The following is a 23706-nucleotide window of genomic DNA, read 5'->3' as shown; positions in this document are numbered from 1 at the left end:
GGAGAAAAGAAGAAGCAGAAATGCAAGCCTTTGGCAAAAGAAAAAAAAGGAAAAAGAAATGGAAAATGATAACAGCACCTCGTATAAAAAATATCCGAGGTGTATTTATACCATTTGTTAAACAATTGCCCCTAAACTGTTGGAAATAGAGAAATAGTACCATTTGTTTGGTTTTTGGTACAAAATTGACCCATCGCTGTTAAAATAGTGGCTCAATTTTGCCCCTCCAAGTTAACAGTGTCAAACACTCTAACCCATTTTTCCAACTTATGTTCATGTCTAGCTTTAGGGGGTTTTGAACTGTCTTGTACATTATTATTTTTTCCCTGGTAATGAAATGAAATTATTTTCCAAAAACATAAATAGCATGTACTAAACACAATTCAGGAAAAAGAAATGGAGTGCAAGAGATTTTCAGTGAAATATGAATGTATCAAAGATATTTCGATACAAGTTCGGAGGCCAAACTATGTATTAAGGTGTTAATTTTACTGATGGTCATCCAACTTATCATTTATTTTACATAAGTCACTTAACTATGTTTCATCACTTAAAAGTCACTAAACTTTACCTTTGCAACTTAAAAGTTATTCTAGTTCAAAAACTACAAAATACCCAATAAAATATGACATGGCATTAAATTTAATTAAAAAATCTAACAATAATGCCACATAAGCTTAAATAGACCATATCTAAGTTAGACTCATTTATTCTTCAGCCCGATTTGACCCATAACCCAAATGAGTTTTAATATTTTGACAATTAGAAGGAAAAGAAGAGAACAATTATTTTGTGCTAAAAATATCTTACTTAATTTGTTACGTAATAACCTTAACACTACCACCTATAACTTCACTAAATATATGAACGTCAGAACTAGCACAGAACCTGTTTTTGCATCCTTCATATCATTTTATAATTTTCCATGAAGTTAAAATACTATCATATCGATCTCACATAACAATTAAATGTACAACTAACAGACAAGAACAACAAGCTAATAAGAACCTATTTTTACAAATTACTGTTCCATTAAAGTCAAAATATTGCTTATTAAGCAATACTAACAGACAAAAATATTGCTCAATAAGAAACACCCACAATGAAATTGCATAGTAAAAATTGTCAATACACACCATAATCGTAGACGACCTATAGCGATAATTTGGACAAAAGAAAGAGAGCGTGTTGTGTCATTGACCGTTATGCTTATGTGGCATCATTATTAGATTTTTTAACTTAGATATTATCTATTTATGCTTACGTGGCATCATTATTAGATTTTTAATTAAATGTAATGCAATGTCATATTTTTTATTGGAGATAAGTGGCTACATTTGCATGTTCAGTGTAGTTTGCTTGCAGAACTTTTGATTACAAAATTGTAATGTAATATAGGAGTACTATATCTATATTATTTTGAAAAAATGATATTGTATAGCCACTCTCAAAATACTATTTGAAAAATATATACTTTTATATATATTGTATATATATATAGATATTTGTATGTTATATACAAATTTTACATTTTTGTGACTATCGAATTAAATAGTTTCTGCTACAAGCTAAAAGTGATATTTGTCCTATTTTGTGATCACACCTCGATTAATATTTTCTTAAGGAGCGTATAAAACAGAAACGCGAAGATAATTTGAGGCAGAGAAAGTACCTCTCACTCCATTTTAATTTATGTAAACCTGGGTACGGAATTTAAGAAAAGAGAGAATACTTTTAAGAGTATTATACTACACAAATCTCAATACATTTGTCTGAGGAAAATAGTACTACTCATTAACCAAATAGCAAAGGAACATGGATAAAGCATACAACCAACTATATTAGTACTACTACTACACAAATCTCAACACATTTGTCTGAGAAAAGATAGTATTAACCAGGAGTCAAAGGAAACATGCACAAGGCAAACACCAAAGTTGGTAACTTGTACCTCTTATCAACACTTTTATCCCACTTTAGTACCAAAACTAGTAGGTTTCATAGCAAGTCTAAGAAACTAAAAGGACAAAAAGGAAATTAAAGAAGATCATCAGTCACACCATTTTCACTCTCATTGCTGATGTTGATGTTGATGTTGGTGGAGGTTGTTGTTGTACTTTTGCACAAAAGGGTAGTACTTTTTTTGGATGAACCTTTGGAAAGGCTAACAGGGTATTTAATGGCATTAAGCTCTAGTTTTCTGAGTGCAGCTATACCAAGATCAATGCCACAGATATCTGAAAGCCTGACAAGATAAAGCAATACATCTGAGAGCTCTTCACCTAAATGCTCCTTCTCTTTTTCTTCCCAATTTGGTAGCCCTTTTGGGACCTCACCTTTCCACTGAAATATTTCAGACAATTCTCCCACTTCACCCACCTAGTAGTATTCAAAAACAAACATGCATTAAAATAACCAAATACCAAATTCTTCATCATCATCAACACAAGTTATTTATACTACAATAACAACGGCAAACTCAGTGTAATACCACAAGTGGAGCTTATCTACGTATACCATTGAGTGGTCACCGGACCCCATAAATTTCGCAAAATCCTTATACATGTATGTGTACATACCTTAAAATATGAAAATATACATAATTTGGCACTCTAAACACTAAAAACAATTTAAGTATGGTGCCCCTGGGAGGTTAGTGTATACGCAGACCTTACCCCTGTCCTGAGCAGGTAGAGAAACTGTTTCTCATATACTCTCGACTCAAGTAAAATGAAAAAAGAAATCATAGCGATCAAACAATAATAAAATACACCAAGCTACTTATCAAAGGATTTAATTTGTACAAACAACAACAACAACAACAACCCAGTAAAATCCCACTAATGAGGTCTGGAGAGGGTAGTGTGTACGCAAACCTTACTCTTACCCCGAAGGAGTAGAGAGGCTGTTTCCGAAAGACCCTCGGCTAAAAAAAAAAGGACAAAAGGGCAAAAAATAAACAATATTAGTATCACAACAACAATCATAGAATAAATAGAAACACCATGAAATCAAGAAGAAGGATGCAAAGCAAAGGGAGACAATATTAGTAAATATTAGTATCACCACAACAATCATAAGAACAATAGGAACACCATGAAATCTAGAAGAAAGATGCAAAGAAAAAGCGATAGTTAGTAAATAGGACATGTACTGAAAAGTGAAATAGTAAACCACAATATTGCCACTAGCTATCTCAAACAAAAACCCTACATGGCTAGTCCCACAATGGTACGAAGTAAGGCACGACTCAACTACCTCCTAACCTACAACCCTAATACTCGACCTCCACATCTTCCTATCTAGTGTCATGTCCTCGGAAATCTGCCATATCCTGCCTGATCACCTCTCCCCAATACTTCTTAGGCCGCCCTCTACCTCTTCTCGTGTCCTCCACAACCAGCTGCTCACACCTCCGTACCGGAGCATCTAGGCTTCTCCTCTGAATATGTCCGAACCATCTAAGCCTCGCTTCCCGCATTAGTTTATATTATTAGTATAGTTTAACGTGTGCCTAATTATTTATCCTATTTTCCAAGTTGCTTACTACAATCATTGTTTAATAAAAGACAGTAATAAAAGACACCAAGCTATTTATACAACAAATCCAGCGAAATCCCACAAGTGGAGTCGTAAAAGTTAAAGCGTACGCAAACTTTACCCCTATCCCTCATTTTCCAATAGACTATCGACTCAAGTAAAGAGAAAAAAAGAAACCACAGCAACAGGCAGGGATAAAAGACACTAAGCTATTTATCAAAGGATTTAATTTATACAAACTAATACTAAATTAGTTTATATTATTAGTATAGCTTAACGTGTGCCTAATTATTTATCTATTTTTCAAGTTGCTTGCTTACTTACTACATTCATTGTTTAATTAATGATAGTTCAAAATTTCTTTGCACTGTCCATGTATAAAAGTTGAGACTCATTTTACTCAATCAATCAATGTTATGCTTTTTTCCCTTGCTGCAGTGTGTTATGGTAACTGATCAGTTTTAGTGCAAGTGTTGCACTAGTTTCCATATTTTGACAGCAATGCTATAATTACATTCTAGGGAACATAATTAGTACTGCCTTGTGTGGTTACCAAGAAAACTGAGGGAAAAAGAATGCTTTTTCTGGGGTTTTCACAAATTTGGAAATCCTCAACAATGACATGATCCAAAACCCACATATATTTCTAAGAAAAAGAAAGATCACTTTTGTTTCATGCTTTTGTCAAATACAGAAAACTGGTTTGAGCTTTCAAAGACTCCAACTTTCCTTCTTAGCCATTACTAATTTCAGTGAAAAACACAACTATCCTTTGATTCAACTAAGCTATATGCAAAAGTATTCTTGAAAAGAAAAAAAAACTAAAACAAAAGCAAAAAGAATCAAAACTGACTTACAGACTGAGCCATTGAGCAAGAAAAAAAACTAGTTTTTCCTCAAAGTTACTCCAAAAGAACACAGAAAAATTGCCTAATAACGCGATATACCGTCAAATTTCAACGGAGGCAAAAAACACTCGGTCATTTTTTTTTTTATATTTCAAGTTTTGGTGAACATAGTTATTAAACTTCGGGATACCAAGTACCTATAAAATTGGTCAATTCTATTCTGGAAGGTAGAGAGGTTGTTTACAATAGCAAGATTGTTTCCAATAGCAAGATATCGAGAAAACCGAAACAAACGATGGCGAGAGAACATCAGATGGTAAACAATAAAAGCAAGAAATCATAAAATAAAAAGAACACACCATTTTTGTGAGACTAAAAGCTAAATAAACATGATAAAACAAAACCCCAGAAATGAGCACAACAGAAAAAAAACAAACACACGGACAAAAAAACACATAGAGGACAAAGTTGCACTATGTACGAACCTTACCCTACATAACCAAAACTGCTTCATTCTACAAAAAAAAAGGGTGTCAAATAATAAAAGTTAAAGAAAAGTGTTAGATATGTACAAACCAGTGCTAAAAGGAGATTTCTTGGAGTATGGAATTGATCCCACTCTCTTTCTTTTGCAAAATCAGCCATGTTTTCCTTCAGTAGTTCAAGACTAACCACCCCTTTTAATTCTTCTCCTTCATTTTCTACTGCCCCCTTCATGTTTTTCTTATTCTTTTGGACTGATAAAAATGGGATTTTGTGATTATATATATAGATGTTGAAACTGCGCCGACTAATTTTTTTGTTTGTGCGTTGTTTGTGTGAGGTTTTTTTAATGGTGGTTTTGAGGTTGAAAAGGAATTGGTGACTGGGAAACTGGTTAGCCGGTTTGCTGAAACATATTTTGTGCGTTGCTGGAACTGACATATATGCCAGTTGATATATACCACTTGCTTATATATTTTAATATCTTTAAGCATTTCAATTTATATAATTTGATTCGGGGGTAAGAGAGTCAAAGTTCAAATTTTGACTATAAAATTATATATTTTTCAAGTTTTTTAAAACAAAATTTTCATATTTAAAAATTACTTACAAAGATGAACCATTTAACACATTTAATGGTTCCCTAGTCAAAGATGAACCTTTTAAATTCTTAAACATATACGATTAGACATCTCTATAACAATATTCTTGTATAACAACACTTCACTATAAAAGTCAAGTTTTTTCCTGAACCAAATTTCATGTTTTGTTATATTATATATTTTCTATAACAATAATTTGCTATAATATCCAAAAAAAATTTAGAGCAGACGATGTTGTTATATGACCGAAAGTTGAAACAAAGAAAGTGGAGTAGTAGTTTTTAACATGTCCGTAATGATATGGTTAAAGTGTTTTTGTTTAAGGCATCCTTGACTCACTTAAGGAGTAGTAATTAACTATGTCTAATGCATATATTAATACACCTCATTTTATCTTATACTATAAAATTATACATAAATTTTCACAAATTTATCCGCCAAAAGATATCCGGTCAAAGCTTGACTGTATCAAAGTTAATCGATTTTTTTTACGAGGTGAAAATATATTTCGATTATTATTTTAAGAGCGACTGTACAGTATCATTTTTTTAAATAAAAATGATTGGAATTTGAGTCTCGGGTCTCGGCCCACCAAGGCCCCGGACCCGGTTAGTATTTTCTTGTATTATCATTAGCTTAATATTAGTAGCCTAATATAATATTACATAATTGTTTAGCCTAATCTAATTCAAAGTTTTTAATCATAGGATGATAAACTATCAATAGGTGTAAAGGTAGTTGTAAGTATTTTTTTTATTTCGTATATTTTCCGAGATCTAGGTGAACATACTGAGGCAATTTTGAGAAAAATAATTATTTTTCTATTCAATTTACACTTTTCCTCAAAGTGGTACAACATTTCAATCTTTCGATATATAAAATTGTACACAAAAAATAGACTTCAATATCAAAATGGTTGTCTATAGCTTATGTGAATGTCAATTGTAGTAATAGAAAAAATATAAATAATAATAATTGAGCCCGATCATTTCTAGGGCAACCCGAATCGACCCTGATCGAGAACTGATGGAGTTCACCCTTAGGGGGGCGGGTTGACATCGATTGGCCTGATTGACCGGCTTACTTTTGAATCGCCTTTTGCCCTAAAAGGACTCACTAATTCAAAGCTGAATGTGATCTTAAAGATTTTGTGGGACAGGTGTTTTTTAAAGCAAGCTTATTTTTATGGTAAAAATAGCACCGGTTAGTCAGTTTTCGGACTAGTAATTCAAAAATAGTCACTATTTGCAAAGTCATTGAAAAATAGTCATTATTTCAACCTTAATAAAGTTGTGAACAAGAAAGTACTTTTATTTAAAAGTGATTTTATTTAAAATTAATTTTTAAAAAAGTACTTTTGTAAAGCAACAATTTGTGTTTAGCCAATTCATTTAAGTAGTATTTTTTGCACGCAAATTATGTTTGGCTAATCTTTTAAAAAATAGTTTTAAGTATCAAATTTCGAAAAAAGAACAGTTTAAGTTCACTTTGCAATTAGTATTATTTAAAAGAGAAAAATAAATTTGGCAAGTCTGGTTAGGTCACCCTAGTTCGAGATTGCAAGAAGAAGTACAATGGATCAATAAAGGTGCTAAAAGAAAATCTGGACATTGTTTGGCATGTTGGTATACGCAGTATGGAGGGAAAGGAATATGCTCATATTTCGAGGTATGGTCAAAACAGATAGCATCCGTAGAGAAATTGCATTACATATACATGCTAGAGGTAGAACATTACAGCATTGGCAAGGAGCCCTTCAACTTTTTTCCTTAGGCTCTATGCAAATGTAACTGTTTCTTGTTCATATTACACATAGTACTTAGACTTCAGGTAAGTACTTCAGATGAATCCATTCAGGACATGCACACTCGTTTCACTTTCATCATCACTGAGCTCCATTCTCTAGGAGAAATCATTCCAAATAACAAACTGGTCAGGAAAATACTTAGTGTATTACCTGGTTCCTGGGAAAGCAAAGTAAATGTTATCACGGAGGCAAAGGATCTACAAAAGTTAACCATTGATGAACTCATTGGTAATCTGAAAACTTATGAAATGAAGAAGAAGAAGGATCATGAGAGAAGAGAGCCCAAAAGGGATAAGAACTTGGTTCTCAAGACAAACAACAATGACTCAAGTGGTGAGGATGCTGATATGGCTTATGGCTTACCTGACAAAGCGATTTCAGAAAATGATTCGCAGGAATGGAGGTATTCCAAAATGAGGAAGCTCCAACAAGCCAAGAGGGTATGACTTATGTCATAAATGTGGAAAGCCATGACACTTTATCAAGGAATGTCCTCCCCTCAAGCAAGATCAGTACAAGCACAACACAGACAAAGCAACCAAGAGGAACCCGATTCCTGACAAAAGATTCAAGAGAAAAGAAGCCGCTAACAATTTTGTGAAATAAGCTCTCTCCTTTGATGGTTTATGAGCCTATTATAAATATGAGATGTAAACTTTTGGAAAGGAGCTCTCTCCTTTGAGATTTTAAATCTCTCCTTCCATGCTATTGTAATCGGTAAACTGTTAGGATCAGGAACTCGGGTAGGGCAAAACGTAGTCAAACAACATTATAATGACAATAACAAAGACAACGCAAGTTGATAATAACAGTAATTAAAGCATATAAAGAAGACACAAATTTAACGTGGTTCGGTCAAGGTGACCTACATCCACAAGCAGAGATGAGCAATTTCACTATAACAACTGGTATGCAAAAGAACGTACAAAATTAGAGATGAAACTCTAATTATCTCAAAATATATATCAAGCGAATAACCTCGCTACAATCACTCACAAAGAAGAGGTTCACTCAAATTGTTTCCCAACACTAACTCTATGGAATATAACAAAACTCTCTATCACAAGAATACTCAATATAATTTTCTAATCAAAATATGGGATGATTCAAATGAAGTAAGATGGCCTATATTTATAGGAAAAAGTTCTTGGTCCCCAAGTAAAGAAAATACTTTTTTTCTTTGGCTCCAAGCTAGAATTCTTTGGCTCCAAGTTTAAATACTTTGGCTCCAAGTTTGCTATGGACAAATGTAGGCCATATCTTACAAATCTCCAATTTGGCCTAAATTGGATGATATAACTATTTTACTCCACCTCCCGAGCCCCAATGGGCTTATGTCAAAATTTAATACCATCAAAATCAGACAAGTTGTCTGATATCGAACTTGTAGTAGTGCCTATAACAGTAGATCCAAATAAAGTATACAATGAATCAGATCTGTGTGCTTTCATGATCACAAGAGCACCTTAAAACATTTCAGAACTCTACCTTCACCAGTGAATTTGCACCCAAGAGATTCTAAAGTACCCAAAGAAATGAGATTTTTCTTCAACTCAAGAACATATCTAACATCGGTGAGAGTTCTCACCACACCATCGTGCATTTCGATCTGAATTGTACCTTTACCCATAACGTTACAAGTAGCATTGTTGCCCAATTGGACAACTCCGCCTTCAACTGAATCATATGTAGAAAATAAGTCCCTGTTGGGACACATATGATACGAACAACCGAAATCTAAAATCCGCTCATTGTCAGATTTGAAACTAGTTTCAGCTACTAAAAATATAGTTCTCTAATCAATCTCATCAGTAGTTATACTAGCTTCAACAGTGTCAGCGTTGTGCTCTGTGTTCCTTTACTTATGCTTTTCTTTATTTTTCAGCTTATGGAATTCTAAAATAATGTGACATTTCTTATGACAATAGCGACATTCTAAATTATTGTATCTAGATGTTGAGTCAGATTTACCTCTAACAAACAAGCCAACTTCCGCTTGAGTTCCACTAGTTTTCCTAGTAATATCACTATCTATCTGTTCTTTTGATTTTAAGATAGATTTAATATCCTTATAAGAGATATTATCTTTTGCATAAAGCATAGTATCTCTTATATGCTTAAAAGATGGGGGTAGAGAACAAAGCAGTGATACGACTTGATCCTCATCTTTAATTTCTACTTCTATATGACTCAAACCCATAAGAATAGAATCAAAGGTATCAAGATGAGAGAGAATAAATGTACCTTCACCCATACGAATTGTATAAAGATTCTAATTCAGGTAAAGTCTATTTTTCACTGTTCTACTTCATATACAAGGTTTTCAATTTTTCTCACATGTCTTTGGCTGTGGTTTCTACAGAAATTTCACGTAAAACCTCATTTGAGAGATTTAAGATGATACCTGATTTTGCCTTTTTGTCTATGACAACAAACTCCTCGTCCGTCATCCTATCCGCGTTTTTTCTCATTTCTTGCAACGCCAAATCTAAGTCATCCTGAATGTAATGACTCAATCAGTCGTTTTGGATTTTTAGAACTCCGTTCCCCTAAATAAGACACCCCGTATGTGGTTTCACTATTTTATGACTTGTGTGGATGGTTAGTTCACGAATTGGAAGGGTTCAGGTTGAAATCGGAATACTTGGTTCCTTAGTTTGGCTTTAAAAGGGTAAGTTTGACTTCGATCAATGTTTTGAGTAAACAACCCCAGAATCGGGATTTGACGGTTCCAATAGGTTCGTATGATGATTCTGGACTTGGGCGTATGTTCGAATCAGATTTTGGACGACTCGGGAGCGTTTCAGCGCTTTCGGAGTAAGTTTGAAGAACTTAAAGTTTCTAAGTTGAATCAATTTGGTTTGGGGTATGATTCTTAGTTTTGATGTTGTTTAATTGGTTACGAGGGTTTGAACGAATCCGTTTTATGATTTCAAACTTGTTGGAATGTTCGGGCGGGGCCCGGGGTGTTAATCAAACGAGGCTCAGACCAAGTATGGATTTAGAAGCAGTAGCTGAAGCTTCCAGCTTCTGCTGCAATCGCATATGCGCTTGGCCAACCGTAGGTGTGAGCTCGTAGAAGTGAGCCACAAGGAGCAGAAGCATCCCAGAGAAGGCTGTCAGTGACCGCAGAAGCGGGGAAATGGACCGCACCTGGGAAGGCGCAAGTGCGGAGAAGGCATCGTAGGAGCTGACAGAGGTCGCACGTGCGGCGCACGTACCACAGAAGCGATCTCGCAGAAGCGAGCCGCTGGTCGTAGAAGCGAAAGAGCCTAAGGGGAAGGACCGTTTCTGCGAGGCCCTTTCCGCAGATGCGGAGCCGCATATGCGGTTGTCGAGCCGCATAAGTGAAAAATCGCTGGGTAGAATGTCTTAAAACGGGGCTCAGCCATTTTTGAGCTCATTTTCTTCATTCTTGGGCGATTTTGGAGCTTCTTGAGAGGGGTATTCGCCTAGAAACTTGGAGGAAAGTTAATTCTACCTATTGTGAGTTAAATACATAAATTATGGGTAGATTTTAATATGTAAATTGTAAAAATCAAGGGTTTAGATGAAAAACCTAGGTTTTGATAAAAATGAGATTTTAACCATGAAGATGGTTATGGAATGGGATGAAAATTATATATTTGAGTTCTTAAGGTTATGGGTAACGATTCCCTCCAAAAATATTAGAAATCCGGGCACGTGGATCTGCGGTGAATTTTAGGAATTTTATCAATTTGGTTTGGGTAATTAGTTATTAAGTTAAATTTCGAATTGTTGAGCATGTATTGATTAAATTATATAACATTTGGCTAGTTTCGGATTTTTCAGTACCAAATTGAGGCTTTAACGCGAAATCGTGATCGGGAATTTAGCTTTGAGATGAGGTAAGTCTCTTGTCTAACCTTATAAGAGGAAATTTAACCCATATGTGTTGTAAATAAATAATTATTTCTAATTGTAGGGCCTACGTACGTACGAGGTGAAGAGAATCCGTGCGTAGCTACAATTATGCTATTGTCCGGGTAGTCTTACGACCCAATTCACGAACTATTTGGAATTTTTTCACCATACTTGTAACTTAAAAATGCCTAAATTATATTAGTATTTGTTAGAGAAATTGTGAAAGATCGCTTGTGAAATTCGTATTATTTTGTGTATAACCTCAATAATGTTTAAGTCAAACGCTTATAAAGTATCATTCTCTTCTTGTGGATCGGGCCGAACACCTTGGCAGTAGATAGATACATCTATGATTCGTGCCGCTCGACCCTCGGCAGTGTACACATTATTCCAGATCGGGCCGTACGACCTCGACATAAATCGTGCTTAATAATAATAATACTTGGTGTCTTGATATTTTGTTGTGGCTTGTAGGATTACAACCTTTAAAAAGAATGGCTTATTTGGAAATTATATAATTGTGAAAGACTTATTTGCTCCTGCTTGTTGAGAAGACTTAAATTTATTTACACATCCAATATTTATTTAAGATTTTTATCTAAATAATTATTGACCCATAGTGAGTATCGAAGTCGACCTCTCGTCACTACTTCTTCGAGATTAGACTTGATACTTACTGGGTAGTCGTTGTTTACGTACTCATGCTACACTTGCTGCACTTTTTGTGCAGGATGTGAGTCAGGTGCATCAGGCGGTCCTACCGGCGCGTATCCCAGATATCCCGAGGCCTAGTGGTGAGCTGCTTCATGAGCCGTTCTGCGGCCCCTAGAGTCTCTCTTTTGTATTTGTGTTCTGTTTATTTTACGTTCAGACAATAGTTAGAATTTTGTATAATGTACTAGATGCTCATACACTTGTGACACCAGGTCTTGGTACACACACCAGTGAAATTGTAGTGTTCGAACTTGTTACTTGGTTTTATTTATTTAAACCTTTTTATTTTCTTAAATCTTGAAAATAAGGAAAGTTTAATTGCTCGGAAACTTATTAAAAGAGGAATATGTCTAATTCACTAGTTGGCTTGGCTAGCGGTGATGTTGGGTGCCATCACGACCTATAGGTGAAATTGGATCGTGACAACATGGTATTAGAGCACTAGGTTCACGTAAGTTTCACAAGTTATGAGCAGGCCTAATAGAGTCTTGTGGATCGGTACGAAGACGTCTGTACCTATCTTCGAGAGGCTATAGGGTGTTAGGAAATGTTACAACCCATGTTTTCGTATGTACGAGTACGTCGTAAGTCAATTAATGTAAGCTCAGAAATGAAATCTTATTTGAAAAGTTTACAAAGTAAGTTAATCATATTACCTTGGAGGTTACAAATATTAAATATCATGAACAACAAGTACAAAGATGGTTGGAAGGTTCAGAAGCTAAAGGAATTGAAAAAAAACATAATGTTTCGTCGAAAGTCGACAAAGTGGGAATGTTATAACATGTACTTTTGGAGTGAGACCATGGTGTTTAAATTGATAAGGAGGTTATGTTATGAGTTATGTTAGTCGTATGATAGTCGTGTGTTATGTTTTGAAGTCAAGCGAGTGGTGGAACAAAAGTCGATGAAAGTCATCACAAGTTACGTTCATAAGTTTTAATGAAACTTTGGGTCAAATGTAACTGCCATTTTCTCCCAATATACGTAGAGTTATGGGGTGTTCCACCCATCAAATTAAAAATCTATGAGTCTATTTTCCAATGCATTAAACCATTTGTCAATACGATAACGTAGCAGAGAGATATGGACGTTATTTCGAAACTGCACAGACTGTCACCTACTTGCTTAAACGAGAATCCAAAAATGGGCCAGTTCGGGTCGTTCAAAGAGGCCTTTTAAAAGTCCTATCCCCTTCATATATTAGGCTGATAATGGGGCAAAATAACCAGACTCATTCTCTGCAAAACTCCTCCCAAATAATTTCCCCCAAACCCCAATTGATTTTCTCTCCCTTTCAAGTACTAATTGGAGGTAAAGCCTAGAGTTTGAAGAACCAAGATAGGAGCCGAGTTATCCAACAAATAAGGTAAGTTTACTGCTCTATTCAATCCATTTTTTTCTGTTGTAGATGCATAGTAAGTCGTTCTATATTTGTAAGAACTCACGGGACGGTGATCGGAAGCCGTGAGTTCGAGTTATTCACTTGTAGCGGACTGTTTTATGGTGTTGTTGGGCTGCGTGTTTTACTACTATTTTTTGGATTTTTGGAGGAGGAAGGGTGTGGAGAAACACCACATAAATGCAGGATGTTGGGTTGGTCGTTCGTCGTAGCATTTTCAGGTTGTTGACACTACTACGGTGGTCATTTTGTGTATGAAGAGATTGGGGTGTGTTGGGCTATTTTGTAGTATTTTGTGGTGTGCATAAGATTGGAAAATAATGTATATATATTGTTATTGTTGTTTTTGGTGTTGTTGGTATTATCTTGAATTTGGAGGAAGTAAGAATTATAGGAAAGATGCTGTCCGTTTTAATACAAAATAAGCTTGTTGTTCGTTGTGCGTTAGTTGTACCTTTCGTAACTTAATGATAGTATTATTAGCGTTATTGTAGATTAAGGTGAGAAGAGGCGAGTTCAAGTTGGTGATTGGAAAGATTGTGATAAGATATGTTAAGGCTAAACCTTTCTTCATTTTGGCATGATCCCGTAACTACATGAGTTTGATAACGAGGCATAAAGAGAAGTTCGTATTCCTGAATTTATTCACATTATCCTAGTCTCGGAAGTGACAGTATCCTCCCTTTATCGGGATTTCATATTCAGTTTAGTATTGTCTTCTTTCAGCCAAGAGAGTAGAGAGTGTATATATATATATATATATATATATATATATATATATATATATATATATATATATATATATATATATATGTATGTATTCAATATTACAGTATTTTCACCACCATCGAGCTATAATCGGTAGGCAGGCCCCTATTGGGCAACCTCTGATTAGATGGTATATAGGTTTGATGGGTAGGTCGAGGCCCTGTCCCCACCATGATACAGTTTAACTATCTCTAAAGGCTTGTAGACAAGTCTTGTATTGTTTGTATATCGGTAGATGTTCACAGCAGCCTCGTCAGCCTGCACATATATATATATTACAGTATTTTCACCACCATCGAGCTATAATCGGTAGGCAGGCCCCTATTGGGCAACCTCTGATTAGATGGTATATAGGTTTGATGGGTAGGTCGAGGCCCTGTCCCCACCATGATACAGTTTAACTATCTCTAAAGGCTTGTAGACAAGTCTTGTATTGTTTGTATATCGGTAGATGTTCACAGCAGCCTCGTCAGCCTGCACATATATATATATATATATATATATATATATATATATATATATATGAGTTTTTGGGTTGTTTACCCCTCTGATAAGACAAACGATATTTTCAGATGATTCATAATATGGCCTCATCGGCCTAGGTTAAGGGTCATTCCTCTAGAGTTCACAGTTACAGAGTTGTATACTCGGGCCGAGTAGGGTACCGGGTGCCGCCACGCCCCTTCAGGTTTGGGGCGTGACAAACTTGGTATCTGAGTAGTTCTATCCTAGGGAGTCTACAAGCCATGTCTAGTAGAGTCTTGTTTATGGGTGTGTTGTGCACCACACTTATAAGCAGGAGGCTATAAGGCATTTAGGAGTTTGTTACCCTTCATTCAAATCCAAATCGTGCTATAGAGCTGAGTCATAAGAGTTCGAGCCAAAACTTATGTTTGCTAATGATATATCGATGCTTTCAATTAGAAAAATTATAGCTAGCTAAAGGGCTAATACAATAGCATGTAAAAGCATTAGTAGAGAGAGAATTCTTGACTACGTGGCCCTGTTTGAGACCCTATTAGATCGTGCTTACCATATGTGCGAATTTCCCATTTACCCTAAGACGAGAATATCTAATATACCCCGTGAATAGCAGGCCATGGGAGTATCAGAAGGTAAAAGTATAAGTTTCAACGGGTAACAGAAGCAAGGTGAAGAAGGGTACGAGGTACCTAGTTAATGAAGATTGTCCGAATTTCCACGTCAAGTAGAGAAATAAAAGGATTCTAAGTTACCTTCAACAAAAATAGAGGTATGTACAATTGGCCACACACATATTAGTTATTCCCTATGGGAGATAACATATATTGTTTAAGAGAAGGATGGGATATCAAGATCCATCTTGGGTTATAGTAACCCGAAATGGTGGGTTGAGCCAGGGGAGCTAAAAGTGAAACAGTGTTTTGTTGAAGTTTTCAGAATAATGCGATAAACAGAAGTATTAGCAGGAGAATAAGAAGAGAGTAAATGAAGTCTAATGAGTAAGATGTGATAAATGGGTGATAACAGTAAATCAAAATATGATATGATGATAGAGTCTATAGTCAAGTAAAGGAAAAAACAAGAGGTGACAGGTCTTGAGACAATAAAAGAGTATAGGACAAAAGTCATATCCACATTTAGAGAAATGATTTGGTGCGTCCAACGTGATTACAAAAACAAAATAATTTAGACCCCCGGAGTAATAGAAATCAGAATGGGCTAGTAAACAAGATAAACTGAACATCAATTAGGGATCGAATGAGGTGATGATAGTCGACATCAAGAGAATTTCAAAGATCGCATTCCAGCAATAATACAATCGACAATAGAATATTAACCTTTGAAGGTCACTCAGGAAGACAATTCCCTAAAGCAAGCACTTTGAGCAAAGTTAATCTTAAGGGACTAAGTGCTCTAGTTACACTAGGTATTTGATACCGTCGTGTGTAAGATATTCAATTATCCTTGGTACATAAGGGTTACTGCAAGGCGAGTAAGAGTCAATAAAGACGTGAAAAAACGTCGAAGATGAAGAGGTAAAATATTTATAAGTAAGTCTTCATAGCATTACTTGTTAATACACCCCTAAAGGGGGTAAGATGGTGTAATATGGTATTAAGTCGGAGTTAAGTGGTTCAGGTAACTATGGAATAGTAAAGGAAGAATGCAGTAAATGACGAAAGGAATGATATTACATTTATTCAGATCCTACAGACATTATACGACTCCAGAACATTATGAAACACGACGCCAGGGAGAGGCAATAAGGATTCCCACACTAGATGTTATTGATAAATAAGAACGAATGAACACTTGATACATTAGGAGCCAGTGCAAAAGTTAAGTTAAGGTAGAAGACATAACCCAAGAGAGGTTACCCAGAAGGTAAATATGAGCATGGACTGACGAGTAGTTATTAGTTCATTCAGTAATTCAGGAAGAGCCTAGCCATGGCAAGACAAGAGGTCTCAGATAAATCAGTAGATCATGCAAGATAAACGAAGTGAAACCCAACATAGGAAATTCGGTCTCGTAGATATGATATCGTAATCCTTGAGGAATATTCTGATAGGAGTTAGGCAGTAAAAGGTACCGTATAAGTGTTATGGAAATAAAAGAGAGAGTTCCACTGAGGAGATAATAAAAATTTGAGTGCAGAAGTAACCCTATGAGCATAAGGACGCAGAGATAAGTAATTAAGGATAATTATTGACGAGTTAGTACATCAAAATTTTCGTCGGGTATATAATGTAAAAAGCTACCAGCTTTACAAGAGTCAGAGGGTCTTCCCTAAGTGCTACAATGAAAGACTAGCTCAGGAAATAAGGAAGAAGTCTTCAACATAAGCATAGTGACCTAAAGAAGAAATGATCTTGTAACAACAGTCTCACTATAATATTGTATACACTCCATAAGAAAGTGGCACCTATCGTGGCTAATGAATAGGAAGAAAAAAATCAAAAGTAATATTTGAGATCATATGAGTTGCACGAAATTCCAATAGGTGTTCGCACTAAGATAAGCCAAGTATTCATGCAACAAGTGGCAGAACGGCCAAGAGAAGTAATTCCGCACTTTTAAAGAAAACTGAGAAGGCACAAAAGGAATTATTTAATCTTAGTTACGTTATGACCGCAGTCAACATTACAGAGTATTATCCATGCAGCATATATGTTGACATTCCTACAGCTATAGGAGACTCTGGTATAAAGTTAAAAGAAAGAATTGAGTCCACCTCACAGACAAATGCTTGAATTGTTAGAAGATTATATTATGGATGTTCCATGGCGTCCACCAAAGGAGAAAGTAATAATACCCTGAGCAGTAGACCGAAAGATAGCTTAAGCCTACTTAAAGGCTGGGAGAAGAGGAAACTAACGAGTTACATCAGGTAAGTGAATCAGGAGTCTGATTATTAGACCAATATAATTATAGAAATCATGATTCTGAACATTGCAAAATCACTCTTAAGATTAGAGGTACTAGAAAGATAGTACAACGCCCATATTCTATAATGGCTCTATAATAAATCCAGAAAAAAAATAATACCAGCCTCATAAGGAGTAAGTATGAAGCTCCCACCGGATTCTGTACGTACTAGAGGTGTAAGTTTATAGTAGAGATTCAAGCCGTGGATGTGAATTCTACCTATGTGGAAGGGAGGTTATGAAAGAGACAGAAGATACAATGAGAGATTAAAAGCTAAGTAAGGTAAATGTTAAGAAGGTATGAGATGCATAAGTTTAGAAGGTTGTGAATAGTCCATACATCAGATAGAGGGCTAGAAGCGTCGTGATTCAGTATCCACAAATAATATTGGTGTTGTCAATGACATATCTTCTAGCATATAGTTTCCAAGTACCGAGAGGTCTAGTTAAGATATTAAAGAAGAGTTAGAGACGGTTTGATGTCTCGCTTGAAGTTCCAGAATAACATAATCAAATGTATGGTGCTATAAAGTTAAAGGAAGGTTGTGAGTACTATAAATAGATATGTGTAGGTCGCAAGATAAAGTATGGTAGAGCAACAAGGTTTTAGGCGGACAGGAGTAAGGATAAGCATAGGTGATTGAGAAGCTTACGAGAATAGGTAAGGCTTCAGAATTAAGCCCATCAAAACAAGAGAGCTGATGGTTTCCGTAAGTTTAAAAAAAACTCAGTATAGCCTGAATGAACTCAGAGGAGTCTAAGACTTTGAGAAATTTGAAGAGATGAAATGTTGCCCTGGTAGTAAAATAAGGGTATAATTGTGATAGATAAGAGGATGACGTTAAGGCCATTGATTGGTTAATGATTCAAAAAGAAGGGATTTCATGAATTGCATAAGATTAGAATACCCCTCATAAGATGAATCACGTTGGGATGCGATGCAATACAGTTATTGAAGTATAGTATCTCCCCTAGGTGGATCGAGAAAATAACTTCAGATGTTCCCTGATGAGACGTGATCCCTAAGGACAATATATTATGTAAGAGGTTTCAATTTATCAATGGTAGATTGTAGATCAACATTAAGGTGAATCAACAATAGGAAGATAAAAGTTCCAAAGTATGAGATAATGTTAGGCCGTCATTATTAGGATGAACAGTAATGAGGAAGAACTAAAGGACTTAGATTTGTACATATAGGATAAGCAGCGAGAGGGTAACCTGGAGTTGGGTAGCAAACCTCAGCAATAATAAACCAAAGTAAGTGTGATGGTGTAGTATAACCTACCTAGATGTAGTAAAGCCATACAGATATATTTAGAAGGCTACGAAACAAGATATCACAACAGTCGTAAGTGTGACAAAGTACCGAGCGAAGAACTTCACTACACCTATATATACCGGGAGGAACAACTTGTCATAGTTCTATATATGTTCCCAAAGTGAGGCCTAGAGATTGGCTAAAAGCTAGAGGAAAAGGAATAGAAGAATCGCATAGGAGCACATACAAGGACAAAGTCGTACAGGCTGCATTACAGAAGGTCGCATTAATTACGAGGTTGGAAGGATTCAGACCAAAAGTCGTGGTGTCAGAAAGAGGCCTAAATGGGGAATGCCCTGGCCTATGGATTTATTCATAGAATAATTGCCTAGATGAAAAGGTCAGTAATAAAGTATTTATGAGAGCTATATTTTATGAGACTGATAAGTGCACCAGTCAACATTCGAGGACGAATGTTCCAAAGGGGGGAATGATGTTACAACCCATGTTTTCGTATGTACGAGTACGTCGTAATTCAATTGATGTAAGCTCATAAATGAAATCATATTTGAAAAGTTTACAAAGTAAGTTAATCATATTACCTCGGAGGTAACAAATATTAAATATCATGAACAACAAGTACAAAGATGGTTGGAAGGTTCAGAAGCTAAAGGAATTGAAAAAACATAATGTTTCGTCGAAAGTCGACAAAGTGGGAATGTTATAACATGTACTTTTGGAGTGAGACCAGGGTGTTTAAATTGATAAGAAGGTTATGTTATGATTTATGTTAGTCATATGATAGTTGTGTGTTATGTTTTGAAGTCAGGCGAGTGGTGGAACAAAAGTCGATGAAAGTCATCACAAGTTACGTTCATAAGTTTTACTGAAACTTTGGGTCAACTGTAACTGCCATTTTCTCCCAATATACGTAGAGTTATGGGGTGTTCCACCCATCAAATTAAAGATCTATGACTCTATTTTCCAACTCATTAAACCGTTTGTCAATATGATATTGTAGTAGAGAGATATGGACGTTTTTCTACAACTGCACAGACTGTCACCTACTTACTTACACGAGAATCCAAAGCTGGGCCTTTTCGGGTCGTCCAAAAATGGGCCAGTTCGGGTCGTTCAAAGAGGCCTTTTAAAAGTCCAATCCCATTAATATATTAGGCTGATAATGTGGCAAAATAACCAGACTCATTCTCTGCAAAACTCCTCCCAAACAATTTCCCCCAAACCCCAATTGATTTTCTCTCCCTTTCAAGTTCTAATTGGAGGTAAAGCCTAGAGTTTGAAGAACCAAGATAGGAGCCGAGTTATCCAACAAATAAGGTAAGTTTACTGCTCTATTTCATCTGTTTTATTCTGTTGTAAATGCATAGTAAGTCGTTCTATATTTGTTAGAACTCACGAGACGGTGATCGAAAGCCGTGAGTTCGAGTTATTCACTTGTAGCGGACTGTTTTGTGGTGCTGTTGGGATGCGTGTTTTACTACTATTTTGTGGATTTTTGGAGGAGGGAGGCTGTGGAGAAACACCACATAAATGCAGGATGTTGGGCTGGTCGTTCGTCGTAACATTTTCGGATTGTTGACACTACTACGGTGGTCGTTTTGTGTATGAAGAGATTGGGGCGTGTTGGGCTATTTTGTAATATTTTGTGGTGTGCATAAGATTGGAAAAAAATGTATACATTTTGTTATTGTTGTTTTTGGTGTTGTTGGTGTTATCTTGAATTTGGAGGAAGTAAGGATTATAGGGGAGATGCTGTCTGTTTTAATACAAAATAAGCTTGTCGTTCGTTGTGCGTTAGTTGTACCTTTCGTAACTTAATGATAGTATTATTATCGTTGTTGTAGATTAAGGTTAGAAGAGGCGAGTTCAAGTTGGTGATTGGAAAGATTGTGAAAAGGTATGTTAAGGCTAAACCTTTCTTCATTTTGGCATGATCCCGTAACTACATGAGTTTGATAACGAGGCATAAAGAGAAGTTCGTATTCCTGAATTTATTCACATAATCCTAGTCTCGGAAGTGACAGTATCCTCCCTTATCGGGACTTCATATTCAGTTGAGTATTTTTTTTTCAGCCAAGAGAGCAGAGAATATATATATATATATATATATATATATATATATATATATATATATATATATATATATATGTATACAATATTACAGTAGTTTTACCGCCATCGAGCTATAATCGGTGGGCAGGCCCCTATTGGGCAACCTCTGATCAGATGGTAAGTTATATACCGAGCCTATTGTGGCCGAGCGCCTATGAGCGAGCCCAGAATGGCCGAGATACAGAGCCTAGTATGCCCGAGCGCCTATAAGCGAGCCTACTACGGCAAGGCAGTTACACATACCGAGCCTTATAGGGTCGGAAAACTATTTTACATACTATATGGAGAGAGTTGAGTCAGTATCAGCAGGTAAGCATATCTTCAGATTATTTTTGACTCCCGATTACATTCTGTTATTATATCATCAGTTCATTTTCAGCTTTTAGTTATTTTGTTGCCTTACATACTCAGTACATTATTTGTACTGACGTCCCTTTGCTGGGGACGCTGCATTTCATGCCTGCAGGTCCTGATAGACAGTTGGGTAAACCTTCCCAGTAGACAGAGCCAAATATCAGCTTGGTTGGTAAGCTCCACTTCCCCAGAGTTTTGGAGTCCGTTTTATATATATACAGGTTTGATGGGTAGGTCGAGGCCCTGTCCTGACCATGATACAGTTTAACTATCTCTAAAGGCTTGTAGACAAGTCCTGTATAGTTTGTATATCAGTAGATGTTCACGGCGGCCTCGTCAGCCTGCATATATATATATATATAGGGTATCTTTACCCCTCAGATGAGACAGACAATATTTTTAGATGATTCAGAATATGGCCTCATCGGCCTAGGTTGAGGGTCATTCCTCTAGAGTTCACAGTTACAGAGTGGTACGCTCGGGCCAAGTATGATACCGGGTGCTGGCCACGCCCCTTCAGCTTTAAACATATAGGCTATTGGACATATGGACTAGGCTTCATCATCCTGCTTTTGGAGGTGAGCGACATGAGGACCCCCAGGATTTTATTGATCGGTGCAGGTACAGACTGCACAACATGAGGATATTAGAGTCTCTCAGGGTAGACTTCACCACTTTTCAGCTGGAGGGTAGGTCCCATAGGTGGTGGAAGTTACATCTTCTCGGCAGACCAGCAGGTTCCCCTCCCATGACTTGGGTACAGTTCACACACCTCTTCTTGGACAGATACATTCCACCATCTCTGAGGGAAGAGTTGTGGTTCCAGTTCGAGCAGGTCCAGCAGGGTCAGATGTCAGTGACTGACTATAAGGCAAGGTTCTCTGAGTTGTCTCACCATTCACTTATGATACTACCTACCGATTCAGAGAGAGTGTGGAGGTTTGTCGCCGGATTGCACTCTGTTATTCAGGCCACCATGGCTCAAGAGGTGGAGATGAGGACTTCTTACAGGCTAGTTGTAGATATAACTTGGAGGATCGAGGGTGTCCATCAGCAGAACCGAGAGCAGGCGGCGAGGGACAAATAGTTTTGATATTTAGGAGAGTTCAGTGGTGCCTCGACTGGGGGTAGAGGTCAGTGAGGGGTCAATCCATTAGCCCCCCTTATCCAGCACTGCCACCTCCTCGGGGTGCTCCAGTGCAACCCTATTTCAGTGCTATGCCAGAGAGTTCTTACCGCCCGCCAGCTATTCAGGGTTCCTCCAATGAGTATTCAGGTCATCAGGGCCAGGCTTTAGGTCAGCAGTCTATCATACCGAGGTGTTGTTTCGAATGCGGGGATTTCAGTCATATATGGAGATTTTTCCCCAGGCTTCGGGTCAAGGCAGTGCAACATGGTTAGCAGCCTATGATTATAGCACCAGTTTTTCCACCAGTTGTCTGGCCGCCCAAAGGCGGAGGGCAGGTGGGTAGGGGTCATTCTAGAGGTGGAGGCCAGCCAGGTAGAGGCCAGTCAGATGGCGCTCTAGCTAGGTTCTATGCTTTTTCGGCCATACCAGATGTAGAGGCCGCAGATGCCGTGATCCAATGTATTATTTCTATCTACGGTAGAGATGCATCAGTATTATTTGATCCAGGGTCTACGTATTCCTATGTTTCATCTCGGTTTATTCATTTCCTGGTTGTTTCTCATGAGTCATTGGGTACTCATATTTATGTGTCCACTCATGTGGGCGATTCTGTTGTTGTGGATCGGATCTACCGATCCTGGATTGTTACTTTTTATGGTTACGAGACTAGAGCAGATCTTCTGCTGCTTGATATGACCGACTTTGAGATCATCCTGGGCATGGATTGGTTATCTCCATATCATGCCATTCTATATTGCCATGCCAAGACTATCACCTTGGCGATGCCAGAGTTGCCTAGATTAGAGTGGAAGGGTTCGTTTGCTGGTGTATCCAGTCGGGTTATTTCCTTTATGAAGGCTCGACACATGGTCTAGAAGGGTTGTTTGGCTTATTTGGCCTATGTTCAAGACACTATGGCAGAGAATCTGTCGATTGATTCAGTGCTCGTAGTCCGGGAGTTCTCTGATGTGTTTCCTTATGATTTTCCAGGCATGCCACCAGATCATGATATTGACTTTTGTATTGACTTAGCTTCAAATACCCAGCCTATATCTATCCCACCATACCGAATGGCTCCGAAATAGTTGAATGAGTTGAAAGAACATCTTGAGGAGTTGTTAGCCAAGGGGTTCGTCAGGCCAAGTGTATCGCCTTAGGGTGCACCAGTGTTATATGTGAAGAAGAAATATGGGACTATGCGGATGTATATTGGTTATCGCCAATTGAACAAAGTAACCATTAAGAACAAATACCCGCTGCAGCGTATTGATGATTTGTTCGACCAGTTGCAGGGTGCCAGAATGTTCTCAACAATCGACTTGAGATCGGGTTACCATCAGTTGAAGATTCGGGATTCGAATGTTCCGAAG

The 23706-nt window shown here is 37.0% G+C and overlaps 2 protein-coding genes across 2 annotated transcripts; one reads left to right on the top strand and one right to left on the bottom strand.

Annotated features, from left to right (window-relative positions):
* Positions 1-1801: 1801 nt before the first annotated feature.
* Positions 1802-5271, bottom strand: LOC104102261 (uncharacterized). The gene is made up of 2 exons (XM_070186011.1): positions 4965-5271; positions 1802-2379 (listed from the first exon to the last, which is right to left on the bottom strand). The coding sequence occupies exons 1-2, from the start codon at positions 5103-5105 to the stop codon at positions 2038-2040; spliced, it is 483 nt and encodes a 160-aa protein (XP_070042112.1). The 5' UTR covers positions 5106-5271; the 3' UTR covers positions 1802-2037.
* Positions 5272-17315: 12044 nt separating this feature from the next.
* On the top strand, positions 17316-22294 carry LOC138899530 (uncharacterized). Its single transcript, XM_070186069.1, has 2 exons — positions 17316-17422; positions 21994-22294. Exons 1-2 carry the CDS (start codon positions 17316-17318, stop codon positions 22292-22294), a joined length of 408 nt encoding a protein of 135 aa, XP_070042170.1.
* The last annotated feature ends 1412 nt before the right edge of the window (positions 22295-23706 follow it).

Source organism: Nicotiana tomentosiformis, chromosome 9 (genome assembly GCF_000390325.3).
Source record: "Nicotiana tomentosiformis chromosome 9, ASM39032v3, whole genome shotgun sequence".
In the NCBI taxonomy this organism is placed as follows: domain Eukaryota; kingdom Viridiplantae; phylum Streptophyta; class Magnoliopsida; order Solanales; family Solanaceae; genus Nicotiana; species Nicotiana tomentosiformis.
This window is presented reverse-complemented; position numbering and strand designations above follow the sequence as displayed.

What these genes read in the sequence shown, in the direction of transcription:
- LOC104102261 (XM_070186011.1), bottom strand. Translation starts at nt 5,105, where the DNA reads ATGAAGGGGGCAGTAGAAAATGAAGGAGAAGAATTAAAAGGGGTGGTT. An exon ending in GAAATCTCCTTTTAGCACTG is followed by an intron (nt 2,380 to 4,964) that starts GTTTGTACATAT and finishes GAATACTACTAG; the next exon opens with GTGGGTGAAGTGGGAGAATT.
- LOC138899530 (XM_070186069.1), top strand. Translation starts at nt 17,316, where the DNA reads ATGGCGTCCACCAAAGGAGAAAGTAATAATACCCTGAGCAGTAGACCG. An exon ending in AAACTAACGAGTTACATCAG is followed by an intron (nt 17,423 to 21,993) that starts GTAAGTGAATCA and finishes CTTCTTGGACAG; the next exon opens with ATACATTCCACCATCTCTGA.